This window comes from Polypterus senegalus, chromosome 12 (genome assembly GCF_016835505.1).
Source record: "Polypterus senegalus isolate Bchr_013 chromosome 12, ASM1683550v1, whole genome shotgun sequence".
NCBI lineage: Eukaryota > Metazoa > Chordata > Cladistia > Polypteriformes > Polypteridae > Polypterus > Polypterus senegalus.
This window is the reverse complement of record NC_053165.1, coordinates 28,941,170-28,956,103: the sequence shown is the minus strand read 5'-3', so window position 1 is coordinate 28,956,103 and position 14,934 is coordinate 28,941,170. Positions and strand designations below refer to the sequence as shown.

The 14,934-nt window shown below is 37.4% G+C and overlaps 1 protein-coding gene across 9 annotated transcripts in view; it reads left to right on the top strand.

Moving 5' to 3' along the window:
- The window catches only part of LOC120540046 (voltage-dependent L-type calcium channel subunit alpha-1C-like), a 1,017,626-nt gene that overhangs the window by 869,390 nt on the left and 133,302 nt on the right, over window positions 1–14,934 (top strand). For all 9 annotated transcript variants that reach the window (XM_039770507.1, XM_039770503.1, XM_039770506.1 and 6 more), the window contains exons 26-27: window positions 10,638–10,784; window positions 11,142–11,343. In XM_039770507.1, the coding sequence (XP_039626441.1) occupies window positions 10,638–10,784; window positions 11,142–11,343 (349 nt within the window). The remainder of the gene's footprint in view (window positions 1–10,637; window positions 10,785–11,141; window positions 11,344–14,934) is intronic.

Genomic DNA, 14,934 nt, shown 5'->3' with positions numbered 1-14,934 from the left:
TACAAGTAGCATATGCCTGTCTGTCGCGATTTGTTTCGTAAGCCCTCTTGGTTGGTGGTCCTCGATTTCAAAGCACTTTTTTTCCTTTCATTATTTAAAACACTCGCACAGATACCTGCCTCCTCGCCCTGCTACGTCCCGCCCCGGCTCATTGTACCCGCCTCACTCACTCCCTCTTGTCCCTCCCATGACAGATTCTTCTCAAAAGCATTGATCGCAATCGCAGTACATCACATTTTATCACCTCATGAGACGCTGGTTTATCAGTGACCGAAAGCCGCCCGGTGATATCTGTTATTCCCCATTGGCAGCATTTCATTAAAGGGCGATCTGCTTCAGCAAGGAACTTAGTCCCATTAGCTGAAAGGATGTTATAGAGGAAAACACTAGAGTTACTCTGCTTCTTTTAAATGTTGATCAGGGATCAAAATGACCAGAATATTCCTGCTTCACAAATAACTGATGTTTAACTGTTTTTATAGTAAAACTGACAAAACCACAAACATACACACGCACACACACACTCAAACTCACAAATCGTGGGTCCCACATACTACTGATTAAGTGTATGTGTCAGGGGCGATCATCAAGAGGCGCTGGTTTATCATTAACCGAAAGCCGCCAGGTGATTTCTGTTATTTCATTAAAGGGCGATCTGTTTCAGCAAGGACATTAGTCCTGTTTGCTGAAAGGATGTTATGGAAGAAAACACTGGAATAGCACTGTTTCTTCTGAGTGTTTATCAGTGATCAGGGATCAGAATATTCATGCTTCACAAATAACTGATGTCTGTTTTTATTGTAAAACTGATAAAACCACACACACGCACACAACACAAACACTCAAAGTCACAAATCATAGGTCGCACACACTACTGATTAAGTGTGTCTGTCACAGGCGATCATTTTTTTCATCCAATAAAACTTTAGTTCGTCAAAGTTAGAAAGCAGCGCGGTGAATTCTATTATTCCAGCATTTCATTTAAAGATGTTTCACGTCAATAAGGCGAAAGAGTCTCTTATTTTGACAGGACAATGTTTTTTTTAGGCTTAAGCATTTTTGATTTACTTACAAAAGAAAATAGTTATTACTTACCCTCTTTGCTTCGAATTGGCTTTTTAAAAAACCTTTTTAATATAATTTATTTATGACAGTTTAAAATAAAAAAGTAGTGCTCAAAATTATAATGTGCCGTATCTAACAGGAAAAGGTGGTGGTAGGAGTAAAATGCTGACTCGCAGTTAAATGATCACTGGTTTGTGTCCGGGGACTTCCTTTCTGTTATTTTATTTATTTATTTATTTTTACAAATTGCTTTGAGTAGTAAGAAAGGCGCTATAAAAACATAAGGAATTATTATTATTATTATTATGCATAATCAAATTCAGCCGCTGCATAGTGGGGTATAAATAGGGACACTATGTGCTCAACAATACCACAAGTTCATTGAAATAATTACACAACAAGGTGCGCATGCAATACAAACATAATGTATATATTACTGAAGTAAAGGTTCATCTAAATTGATTATATACAAATTTTTAACAAGTTGAGAGATGTAAACTGGATAAAATGCACAAAATTATACATGTATTGCTTTATAGTCCTCATATAGTGTATGTATATTATTAAAATAATGATATAAAAATCATATAAAACGTTATAGAATCTGCGTAGTAGACTTATTTTGTGTCATTTTTCTTCAAATAAGTTTTTTTTTCTTTAAAAAATTTACGACAAACATGTGAACCGTTGAAAATCGCTGATCTTAATCAATTTGTCAATGCATGCTCCTTGCAAAATGCTGTCATATCTGTTAGTAAACATGCACGCGCAGCGATGTCCTGATGTCTACATTCTAAGGCTGCAGGTATATTAAACACTATTGACATTTTACTGGGGCGCACTGTGATTGACAGCGGACAGTAAACTTTGTTAAAATGATATCGGAAAAATACCAGTCGTCAGTTGTATTTTCAGTCGTTTTGGCGTGTTTGCTATTCTGTTACCAAAAAATTCTTCAACGGGGCTCATCAACAAAGAAATTTGGATAGTAAGATTTAGTAAAATATCAGTAATAATAATACATTGCTTGACACCCAGTAACACTTTACAAAGACATTTAAAAGACAGCTTGTTAAAATAAATGTAGTAATCCATTGTCATGCTAGAAGTGATAGCTTGCTCTTAAACATTTACACAGGTGGTTTTTCCTGGGGATAAAAAAGGAGAACAAAAAATTCACGGGAAAGGCTTTGTTGTTGAACTAAAATTTCACTTCCGCCATGTGAGTCATTAAAACTATTGAAATTAAATATAGTTCTATATAAATAAATAAATACATTTCCTATCACAACCACCCTTTCACCCCTGTACATTGGAGAGGGATCTCATTTTCACAGCAGGTGCAATTATCCTATAAAACACATAGGAGTTCTGTGCACTTGTAGCAGCCTGTGGCATTCCTCATCTGCTGTGGTCCCTTACAAAATGAACACCAGGCAGTTAAAATTGTGCAGTTTCTTTAATAAGCCTATCAGACAGTCTTTTATAGCACTTTCATATCGAGTGTGTCTCTTAATCCCTTCTAGCAGAGGAGACACTTATTTCCACTGCTTGGTCTATGCTGTAGAGACGTGTGCCTCCTGTCTTCTGCTTGTAAATTAATACTGGAATTACAAAACTGTCCACAGTTTATTTAAAGAGATTGAAGGAAGTCTTCTATATCACTTTTTTGTCTACTATGTCCTTACTCATCCACTAATTAAAAAAAAATCAAGCGCTTACACTGTCTTTTTTTAAGTATGTCTATGAAAATCGCTGTGAGTAGCCAGAAAAATGCTATATAAATGTAAGATATTATTATTATTATTAATTATTATTATTTAGGTTTTTTAAATCCAAATAAACCTGATAGGACTTCTTCCAAGATATGTGCCACTCTAGGCTACCAACAAAGTCAAACTGATTAGGAAATTTTGTGACCAGTTTGTTTAAAGTATATTTAGCAAAAAATAACTTTTCATCATCTTCTCATTTCTAATTTGGCATTTCATGATACAGTATATACTGCAAATATACATTTAAATTGTAACCACTGACAAGTATTTACACATGTGCTTGCGTTTTCCATAAAACAGCATCAATATGTGCACAAAGTATAGGTGATAAAACACACAAATTCTGACATTAGCATGACTTTTGAAGGAAAAACATGCATTAGAAAGTATTCTATGGAGTTGTCATAAATTAATCATTATATACCTTTTGAGGTTTCTTGATATATTTTGTAATCAGATTTTTAAAATATTTGTTTTTATTTTTACTGCCACTTCACAGATCAACAATGCCCAACTTGGTCACTGTCAGAATAAGTCTTTTAACTTTTTTCCTGTGTCCATTAATACATTTTCCGGGTTTCATTACCCATCTGAAAGGGGCATCAGGTTGGGTGGCACTTTTAAATTGTAGTAGTATGAGCGAGTGTCAATGTGGCAAGCACTAGACTGGCATTTCTTTACGTCTCATTTTTTGTCTTGTGGCCCAAGCCTGTAAATCTCTTTTGTAAATGGGTGGCTTGGATAGAGGACAGATTAACAATTTTCAAGGCTATTTAAAAAATACTAAAAGATATTTGTGTATGTGTGTTGTAATGCCCCATGTTGTAAGTGAATTGAAGAAGTCAACTAAAACAAAGAAAATGTATATTTTGCAGGTTTGTTTGAAGTGTTTTACATTATAACCATATTATTAATTGGATGCGTGAATATCATTTTTTCAAGGGGATGACCTTTACTATTGTCAAAAAAGACAAGCAGGGCAACAGGAGGAATATGAAAGTTATTTGTTCAGTTTAGGTAACAAAGGATACTTGTAAGGAAGTTCATGCCAGTGCTATCGGTGTACATTCTGGAATTTATAAAACTGCTGATATCATTTCACAAAGATGTTACTGGCCTGGAGAGATTTCGGAGGAGGACGCCACCGACGAGGTATTAATGTACTGAATAATCTTTTAAATTAACACATGATGGATGTCCATCCAATCGCGGAGGCAGAAGACAGACCGAAGGCATGGCGCCTCATTTTTATGCGTATCCAGCTGTTTGTGACATTAAAATGGCTACGTTTCTTTAAGGAGGGTGGATCATTTGGTGATAATTAATAATGAATGGAAGCAATACATAATCCCCAATCGAGGACAGGGACAACGCAGTCAGAGCCCGGATGACGCGTCCTCTTGGAGGAAGACTTCCCTCTCGGGGCAGGCCGCCCGAATCTTTATATATATATATATATATATATATATATATATATATATATATATATATATATATATATATATATATATATATACTGCTCACAAAAATTAAAGGAACACTTTTTTATTGGGCCTGGCATGAAATCAATTAAACCTGTCTGATAATTTTCTGGTTGGTTAAGCAGCTGAGGTCATTGTTAATCACTTTCAGCTGTATTGGTGTTCATGGACTTAACGACAGGTGCACTAAAGTGGCAACAATTAGAAAACCCTCAAAACAGGACTGGTTTTACATGTGGAGGTCATTTCAAGTTTCTCCCTCTTGATCTTTTTGGCTGGTTTTCCACTGTGCTAGTTTTGGCTTGAGTAATTATCTCTACTGGCAGTATGAGGCGATTCCTTAACCCTACAGAAGTTGCACAGGTTGTCCAACTTCTCCAGGATGGCACATCCACACGTGCTGCAGCAAGAAGGTTTAATGTGTCTCCCAGCACAATCTCCAGAACATGGAGGAGATTTCAGGAGACTGGCTGTTATTCTCGGAGAGCTGGACAGGGCCGTAGAAGGTCCTCAACCCATCAGCAGGACCGATACCTGCTCCTTTGTGCAAGGTGGAACAGGCTGAGCACTGCTCGTGCCCTACAGAATGACCTCCAGAGGGCCACTGGTGTGAATGTCTCTACCCAAACAATCAGGAACAGACTTCATGAAGATGGCCTGAGGGCCCACGTCCTGTAGTGGGCCCTGTGCTCACTGCCCAGCACGTGGAGCTCGACTGGCATTTGCTCAAGAACACCAGAATTGGCAAGTCCGCCACTGGCGCCCTGTACTTTTTACAGACGAGAGCAGGTTCACCCTGAGCAGCTGTGATAGACGTGAAAGAGTCTGGAGAAGACAAGAACGATATGCTGCCTGCAACGTCGTTCAACATGACAGGTTTGGTGGTGGGTCAGTGATGGTCTGGGGAGGCATATCCATGGAGGGTCGCACAGACATCTACTGCATAGGAAATGGTGCTCTGACTGCCATAAGGTATCGAGATGAAATCCTTGAACCCATTGTCAGACCCTACGCTGGTGCAGTAGGTCCTGGTTTCCTCCTAATGCACGACAATGCCCGGCCTCATGTGGCAAGAGTATGCAGGCAGTACCTGGAGGATGAAGGAATTGAAACAATTGAATGGCCTTCACGATCCCCTGACTTAAACCCAATAGAACATCTGTGGGACATTATGTTTTGGTCCATTAGGCGCCGCCAGGTTGCTCCTCAGACTGTACAACAGCTCAGGGATGCCCTCATACAGATCTGGGAGGAAATGCCACAAGACACCATCCGTCGTCTCATTAGGAGCATGCCCGACGTTGTCAAGCATGCATACAAGCTCGTGGGGCCACACAAGATACTGAAAAGCATTTTGAGTAGCAGAAATTAAGTTTTTGAAAAATGGACTAGCCTGCCACATCTTCATTTCACTCTGATTTTAGGTGTCTACACAATTGAGCCCTCTGTAGGCAGAAAACTTTTATTTCCATTAAAAGACTTGGCATCCTTTTGTTCCTAAGACATTGCCCTGTCGTTATTTGTATAGATATCCAACTTCATATTGAGATCTGATGTATCTAATGTGTTTCTTTAAAGTGTTCCTTTAATTTTTGTGAGCAGTGTGTATATATATATATATATATATATATACATACACAGGTATATGTATACACACACATATATATATATATATATATATATATATATATATATATATATATATATATATATATATATATATATATATATATATATATGTGGCCCCGCCGGGCTGGAGCCGGCCGGGACGCAGGAGGGCGTGAGGAGGGCTTGTGCCTCCTCCAGACCGCGAGGCGTCCGTCCTGGTTCTGTTGGGGCCACGGGTTGAGGGCATGGAAGCCCTTCCTGTAGGGGCCCGTGGTCACCGCCAGGCGGCGCCCGATGCCGGTTTATCCCGCGGTTGCCGGTTGGGGCTGGAGCCCGGCCGGGCGCTTGGAGGACCGGAGGAGGGCGAGTGCCTCCTCCAGACGGAGTGGGGGCGTCCGTCCTGGTTAGGCAGGGCCTCGGGTACAGGGCTTTGAAGCCCAGCCCTGTAGGGACCCGTGGCCACCGCCAGGCGGCGCCCCGGTGCCTAATTATCCCGGGAGCCGGCACTTCCGCCACACCAGGAAGTGCGGGGAAGACTTTGTGTGGCACCCGGAGAGCTGCCAGGAAGACAGCCGACACTTCCGCCACGCTTGGCGTGGCTAGAGGCGGAAGCACCTGGGGCTCATCCGGGCATTATTTAAGGGCCGCCTCCCTCCAGTGATTGGTGGAAGTCGGGTGGAAGTGGACTGAGCAAGAGGAAGGACTGGAGGCGCCAGGAAGGCACAAGAGACTGTGGGCCTGGACTTGGGGAGATCGGTGCGAGGAGGCACTGGGGGTGCACGTGAGCACGTATTGTAAATAATATAGAAAATAAAAAGTGTGTTGGGTGAAAGAATGTTGTCCGTCTGTCTGTGCCGGGGCCAGGCTTCACAATATATATATATATATATATATATATATACACACACATATATATATACACTAGCCGTGCCCCGTGGCTCTGCCCATGTATTAGTGAAAAAGGATAGTGAGAAAGGCCCTGCCTGGCTCCACACTTCTGATGTCACGCTTCCCTCTTCCCTCGGCCCACAGCCTTTGTTTCGGATTAGTGAGAATATATCTCTCCTGCAAGCGAACTGTGATACATAAGCAATAAGATAAGTTGCAAAATCAACCAGAATGTTCAAGCATATTATAGAAAAAAAATATCTAAATCTGTTAAGTAGTTCACTCGTGAAAAGCAGACAGACAGAAAGACATTGGATTTTATATATAGATAAAAAGTGTGTGTGTTTATAGATAAGTGTGTGTGTGTGTATAATTATAAGGGTAGTTAAGTCCAGGGTACTGACTTTGACACTCGAATATCTATTTTCTTAGTTTAATCAACAACAGTCTTGCTCTGCCAATGTATTTTTGACCAGATTTCCCCAGAATCACTATATACTTCCTAGTTACAGTATGCTGGCGGTGGACAACAAATGTTTATCTAGTATTCTTCTGCATGTTTTTCACAATCCAGTCTGTTTTGCTAAAAGCTATCTCCATAATTTTGATACCACCATCAAATGTTACAATGTATATTCTGCAACCTGAATTATGTGCTTTATAAGATTTGCTCTAAACATACCACTTTGCACTTTAGTTTCATCAGACAACGGTATTTTTCACCTCTCATAATATCTGTTGTATCTTCTAGGGAATATATTGCAAATACTCTGAAGACAAAGATATTAAGACTTCTTCCACCATTAAGGCCTTGTTTTGGAATGACTTTGCGATATCCAAAAACACCAATTTTAATTGCAGTCACTATCTCCACTGACTCATATACCATCTCAGCTGGTCTTATTGTACCATTTCTGGTTCCCTTAGTGGTCCAGTAGTGAAGTTCACATATACTGTAAAGCCTGATCTAGACAGTGTAGCTTTAGCTTCATATTTTTCCGTTTGTTTACATTGGACTGAAATGACCATTAGGGGGTATTCAGTGCTTAAAAAAATTATTAATGTACTTTAGACCTAATCCCTTTTAATAATTTGACATTTGGACCAAAAAATGGCTATAGAGCAGGGGTCTCCAACTCCAGTCATGGAGAGCTACTGTGGCTGCAAGTTTACATTCTAACACTTTTTCTTAATTAGTGACCAGTTTTTGTTGCTAATTAACTATTTAAACATAATCCTCACAATGCTTCCATGGTTAGTCCAAGTGAGAATAAGCTTTTGGAGCAAATAGATAATTGCATCCTCCAGTTAAATCTTTGTCTAATGGGTAAACTGCAGTGGGCCCAAGTGGTCTTACGCAAGATGACCTGTATAGTCCAGCACCAGGCACCCAAAGGTCTTAATTAAATGAAACATAAGTGCCACTGGTCCGTAGTCATTAGGTGAAGAGGCACCTTCCTTTGGAACAGGAACAATGCAGCAAATATTTTCCTTAAGATCAGCACTTTCTGGAGCCTTATGGACAGACTGAACAGGTGACAGAAGATACCACAAAGTTTTCCAGCACACAAGACAATCCTATTTGCTGTCATCAGCACAGGCCAGTGAGGGTCATTGTTATGGTGTGGGGAATGTTTTCCTGGTACACATTACGACCATTGATACCCATTGAAGAACATCAGAACACCAAGACATACCTTCCTTGTTGTATACATGTAGAAGATGGGCTCCAGCAGCTATCACACAGAGCATCAACCAACGAGTTAACCAGTTAACACAGAGACACCGGATCTCAATAAAATTGCCCAGACATACACCTTCTACACGAAATAGACAGTATCAGCTTTAATTGTAGTTGTCTTACGAAGCACTAAAGTGTGGAAAGAATGGCCAGCCCATCATAGAGTCCACTAATGGCACTGATGAAACTGAACATTATGTTACTGGCACAATCAGATTCAAGATTTTTTGTGTATATCTTCAGTGAACATTATTTGATGACTTAATACTCCTTACCTTTCTGAAAAGATTAAAGTTTTATTCAGAGTAATGATGTAAGGCCATTTTCTTCAGCCTCTCTGTAATATTGCTTGCTTTATACTCTTGCACTTATTTTAGATTTATCAGTAATGTTGTAGTGAAACATTTGCTCAAAATATGATACCAATGTAGGCAACACTTTAAAGCAAATATTATATTACCAATTGCTCCCCTGCACAATGACAGCTTTATCTGAACCTTCCTTAATCTATACAGTGTTTAAGTCGTGGAAGTTTCTTGGTATTTAGATGTTTAGAGACATCTTCATCGACCATATATTGTATCATTTGAACAACTTATGCTTCCAAAAGCACATTGTTTTTATCATACACAAATTACAAAGTTTGTTGAAAGTTGCTGCCCAACTTTCTTAAAACGTCCTTGATATCTGTGGTTGAAATGATACTATTTAGCCATGATTAAGATATAGACAACATTTCCAGACTTTAAGACCTTAGTTTAAATCTATATTATCTTTAAGATAACGTTGGGAGTGGTACCTTTTAATTGAAATCTCAAACAGTGAAAGGAGATCAGTACTGGGCAAGATTCCTTTCCCATTAATTGTTGCAGGGAATGTGGTCTTTTCTTAGTTCACCCTGGGAAAATAGCTTCTTATTATACTTAAAAGAAGTATTAGGATTTGGCAAGATTTCATTAATGTTATTTTGAAATAAACACAACTTTCTCTTTTAATTTATTATGATAAGGAGTGATTGGTCTTTTTCTTCTCAAAATAATGAATCTGGTAAAAAAAGGTAACTGAAAGAGATTTGATTTGATTAAATATGATACAGAAATGTTACTGAAATGTTGTTTGTTCTTTGCCTAATTAATTTTAATATGTGTAATGATGCTTCTAGTATCTAGTATTCTAGAATAGTTTATAGTATAAAAAAAAAATACATTACTCAAATAATTTAATTCATGATTTATTTTCTTAGGCCTGTCCCTTGGGTTTAAAAGTTCTTTAATCACACACCACAGCAACATCCTTAAGGTACAGTGGCATTAATAGGTTAGTCTTGGTATAATGCAAACTTTGGTATGCAGTGGTACATGCCATGATTCCCAGTTATTTCTACATATAAAATTTTTATATCATACTTTATGTGATGGCGTTGCCAATACTTGAATACAGCCCTTTTGCCTCTTTTAAATGGCTGGCACAGTTGATAGATAGTAGGTTGCTTTGGAGACCAGATCCTTAAATTGTTCATTAGGGCTTGAGGTATAGGGACACTAAGATAATTCTTGTCTAGTGTCCTTCTAGCCAAAGAGGATTGTTCATCACTCCCGCAATGATTTTGTGGCTTAGTGCACAGATGATATTTAAAATATGATTAACATATTTTTGAAGTTGGTTAATTTAATTGTGGAGTTCACTGGATTGCTGAGAAACATTGACATGAGTAAAAGAGGCTGAGCCACTGCATCTGTTTAACAGAGGTTTAAGTTTTCTGCTAGCTTGACCAAGGGATTTGACCATCTAGATTTTTGCTTTACTTTGTTTTCTCTTGTTCTTTTAAGCTTAAACTTTATTTTTGCCTCCTGTTCAGTATTTATAGTTTTTCAGCATTATTATTGCTGCGGAAAGACTACAGGTTTTTTCCTTTATTTTTAAGTTTACTCTAAAGTGCATACAATACAATGAGGTTCTAGCATCCATGTCTACTAAAAATATCTACTATATTATATAAATTATATGAGTGATGGTACATTGACATATCCTTTAATATTCAATCATTGTTTTTCTTATCTTCTCACAACATGTTTGCAGGGGCCACTTTATTACCTACAAAGACGGAAATGTGAACCAGCCAGAGAGAGAGGAGCGCAAGTGGGAAAACAGCAAGTTCAACTTTGATGATGTGCTCGTGGGAATGATGGCCCTCTTTACTGTCTCCACTTTTGAGGGATGGCCAGAGTATGTCATTCATCTGAAACACATCTGAAAATTTTCAGGGTATCATATCTGCCTAGATTGTAGCATCTGTTTGTGTCATATTACTGATGAGCTTGGAATTGGCCCATAGTACTTCTGAATTGTGATACTGTAGTAGTACATTTTTGACTTTGTATATTAATATTGCCATCATTTAATTTAATGTTATTTAATGAAATTTCTCTATAGAAAAAAAATTGTAATAAATAATTAAAGCTAAACTTAATTTAATTTTAATGAATATATACTGTACATGAAATCTTTAAATTATTTTATGTATTTATTTAACAATACTAATTAATCTCCAGCTAACTATAATCATGTCTATCTCACTTGTAGGTTACTTTACAAAGCCATAGATTCCCATGGTGAAGATGTTGGACCAATTTATAACTATCGTGTGGAGATCTCTATTTTCTTCATTATCTATATTATTATCATTGCCTTCTTCATGATGAACATCTTTGTTGGTTTTGTCATTGTCACCTTCCAGGAACAGGGTGAACAAGAATATAAGAACTGTGAGCTGGATAAAAACCAGGTCAGAAACATTTCCCCACAATTTTTAAAATACATGTCTTGACTTTTTGAAACCCATGTAATACAATTAAGGAGCATGGGTTTAACCTTCTAATTAGCCATGCAGAAAAATTAAACATCAATAGATGCATTAATTAATAATGTTTTATTTTATTTTATTAAAAATTCTCATATTAAGTATGGTTAATTTTCATATTTTTGTGAATTACATTTTGATTTGTATTTTCTTTAAAAAATTATATATTCTTTGTTTGAGAAGATCCATCAGTTGAATGATGGTTTATTATGTATTTGTGGATAAATTACAAAAAAAATATTAAACAAATGGATGTTTTTTAAATAATTAGGTTGACATAACTACAATATTCAACAACATAACTTGCATATTATGTTTGGTTTTCCAGGCACACCACCCATCTTGAATCTATTCACCATGAAACAAGACATATTTATATAAATCAGCACCCTTTTTGACAACAGAGGTCTGACGGCCTCATGTAGGACCCTGTCCTTTAGTGAAAAGGCCTAGATTTATCATTTATAATGCAAACATACAGATGAAACACTTCTAAGAGTGTGAATTTAATTTCCGTATACTATTCAAAATTGTAGCAGCCCCTGCAGACTCAGATGCACACCATTTAAAACAGTATTTTTTTCAATATTATTATAGGGCACCAGGAATGCATCCAGCCTGGCTAAACCCGCACACCCACCTACCCTCGGAGACAATGAAGAATTGATATGTTTAATATAAAAATATATTAAAGAAATGGTAAAGGGTAACAAAACAAATACAAAGCAATAACCCACCTGAATTAACCCAAACAGTGACAACTAAGTGCTAAGAGACAAACAGTATAAATGTCTATGAACAAAATCCAACCCTTACGATCCCACAAAAATGATAAATAATAAACAATTACACACACTCAAACACAGTTCAAATTACCAGCCGGAGCAGAGATGACGAATAAATACTCACGCGAACAACCCTTTGGAAAAGATATGTACTGTATATTTTTCTACCATACAGTGTCTCTGGCTATTGAAATCCTGTAATAAAAGGAGTGCCGTAACACAACAAAAACTCTGGATAAAGTTCACACAAATCCTGAAAAAACTGTAAATCTTGAGACATGTTGCAATTTTAATCCATAAACTAGTGAGACAGAGGAACTGCTGTAGCTGAAGGAATGGATATATGCATGTATCTTCCTTTGGCTCCTTGCGGCCTCCTTTTCAAATCCACTGCCTTTCTTGTGTGGCAGCGCAGTGTTCTCCTAAGGGAAACCGTAATTTGGAGTCTTTTTGTGTAGCTGTGCTACTTGCTAATGCACCACACCATTGTTGCAAAAATAAAAAAAAAAACTAAATGTACATTAAACCAAAATAGCCGGCCTCATTTTATTCATTAAAGTGCAGGCACACCTAATTGGGACTTTATGTTTCATTCTAGGTTGATATCAAAAGATTGAGAGCAAAAAGCTAGTATTATCTAGCATATATGGTGATATATATTTTGTAGTTTGCTGCATATGTTTGAGACACACTTTTTTACTTTTAATTTTAAAAATGTTTAACCTGGCAGTAATACTGTATAAGCTAGTCATTAATCAGGCATATTTATGACGGAAGATCAGATAAGACTTGTGTTTAGCACTAATAGCCGGAAATACCAAATCAGAACAAACAGCAACTAACTGGCCAGTGCCAGACTGGGGCGGATGAAGGCTTTGCATCAATGTAGTTTTAACTAATTGTACAAGAGTGCTTTGCCATAACCCACATACCCATCGATTGTGACGCTCCTGCTTTGATACTCTATTTGTGACACAAGAATGTGAATTTAGTTGAACAGGGAGAATCTGAACCCTTTGCAAGGAGGACAGTCTGGGGGATCAAACGTGGCTGAGATGAAAGGCCAGGTGTGGTGGAATGTAGGCTAGTGGTTTAGATGAAATGATACGAATAGAGCTCACTAGTTCAAGAGGCATGTCAAGGATGACAGGAGTAAACTTTAATTAAAAGCTAAGAGAGAGACAGAACAAACTTTCTTTGATTTGGTTATCCCACCCTGAAGTGTTAGTATCTATCCAGGAAAAGGCTTTCTTCACTAACAACTTTGTTACTTGATGGAATTAAGTCTTTTAGAAGGGCATACCGTATTTACTTTTTTTCACAATATACATTTCTTCTTTTTTAGCAAGAGGTCTTTCAGTAAGCAACTTTTTTCAGATTATTATACTTGACCATTCAACAGACTTTAACCTCTCATCTAATGCAACCCTTAAACACTGAGATAAACCAAACTACTGGTGTTTGGTTCTCTGTTTGTCAGCCACAATAACCAGGCAGGAATAATTAGGTGATTGCCACTTACAGTTGTGTTGTTTAAATAGAATTATAACAAATCTTAGAACAAATCTTATAATAGAATTATAACAAATCTCAGACTTTGTTTGCTTGCTGCTTGACTATAACCTCACTGCTACTTCCATGACTGTCTTTTAAAATGGTAACTGCCAGTGCAGGAAAGCTTATTGTATTAAATTCTGATTAAGTGTGCCATCATTTCACACAAGAAAAACGGACTTGCGAGGAAGGGTTCTGAAACCTGTTTTAGAGGGTCTGCCAGAGATTCATCTTTTGCAACACCTGATTTAATTCAGTTTTGCAAATCTGATCTATATAATTGACCTGCAGTTTGATAAGGAAGCTTGTTTTCTCCGTAAAGTGCATTGTGATTGGTGGTAAGGGGAAGGGGAGGTGGCAGGGGCTAATGTCCTAATGTATATGGTTTTGCAAATTTTTGTATTCATATTTCTAGTATATTCTCATGCATTGTATTTACAGTTTATATTTGCATGATCTCCTATCAGTGTAGTTCTTTTCTAGTAATTGTATGTAACATTGCAGGATTTTTCAGATTGCCTTCTTGTCTTTGTGCATCACTTCCTGAAGCACTATAGGCTGATTTATATAGCTTAGAGTCTGATTTGAGTAAACATCAAACCATATAATTGTGCTGTGAGTCAATTTCTTTGTTCTACATGCAGTGGGGCTACATGAGTCTTACCTAGTACAATTTCTAGGAAATCCAATGAATCTCAGAAACATTGCCTTGTAATTAGATCTGTTAATTTTATTAGGGTCTGATAGTTAAAATTACTGAAGTAGAAGGAGTGGTATATCCATCCATCCATCTTTCTAACATACTTATTCAGTACACTTATGTAAAAAGTATCTCACCACAGATGTTCAAGTTGTATTTGATTCATTGTATGTGTATGCTTACGATATGAGAAGAAATCGCAAAAATAAGCCTTAGCAATGAAACAGTACATGATAGAAAAAAATAGAGGTGATAAATCCAAAAGTGTTCAGAAATTAAAATCATTGTTGCCTGGTGTTCTGAGTAAAATGATTTGTGTGTTGTATGCCACATGGAAATTGAAATTCCTTCACTCACTTTAAGTTAAAGCAATCATCTTTCACTAAAGGGGCAGTAAGAAAAGGGGGATATACAAAGTATGTTGTAATGCATAGATTACTTATCAACAACAACATTTATTTATATAGCACATTTTCA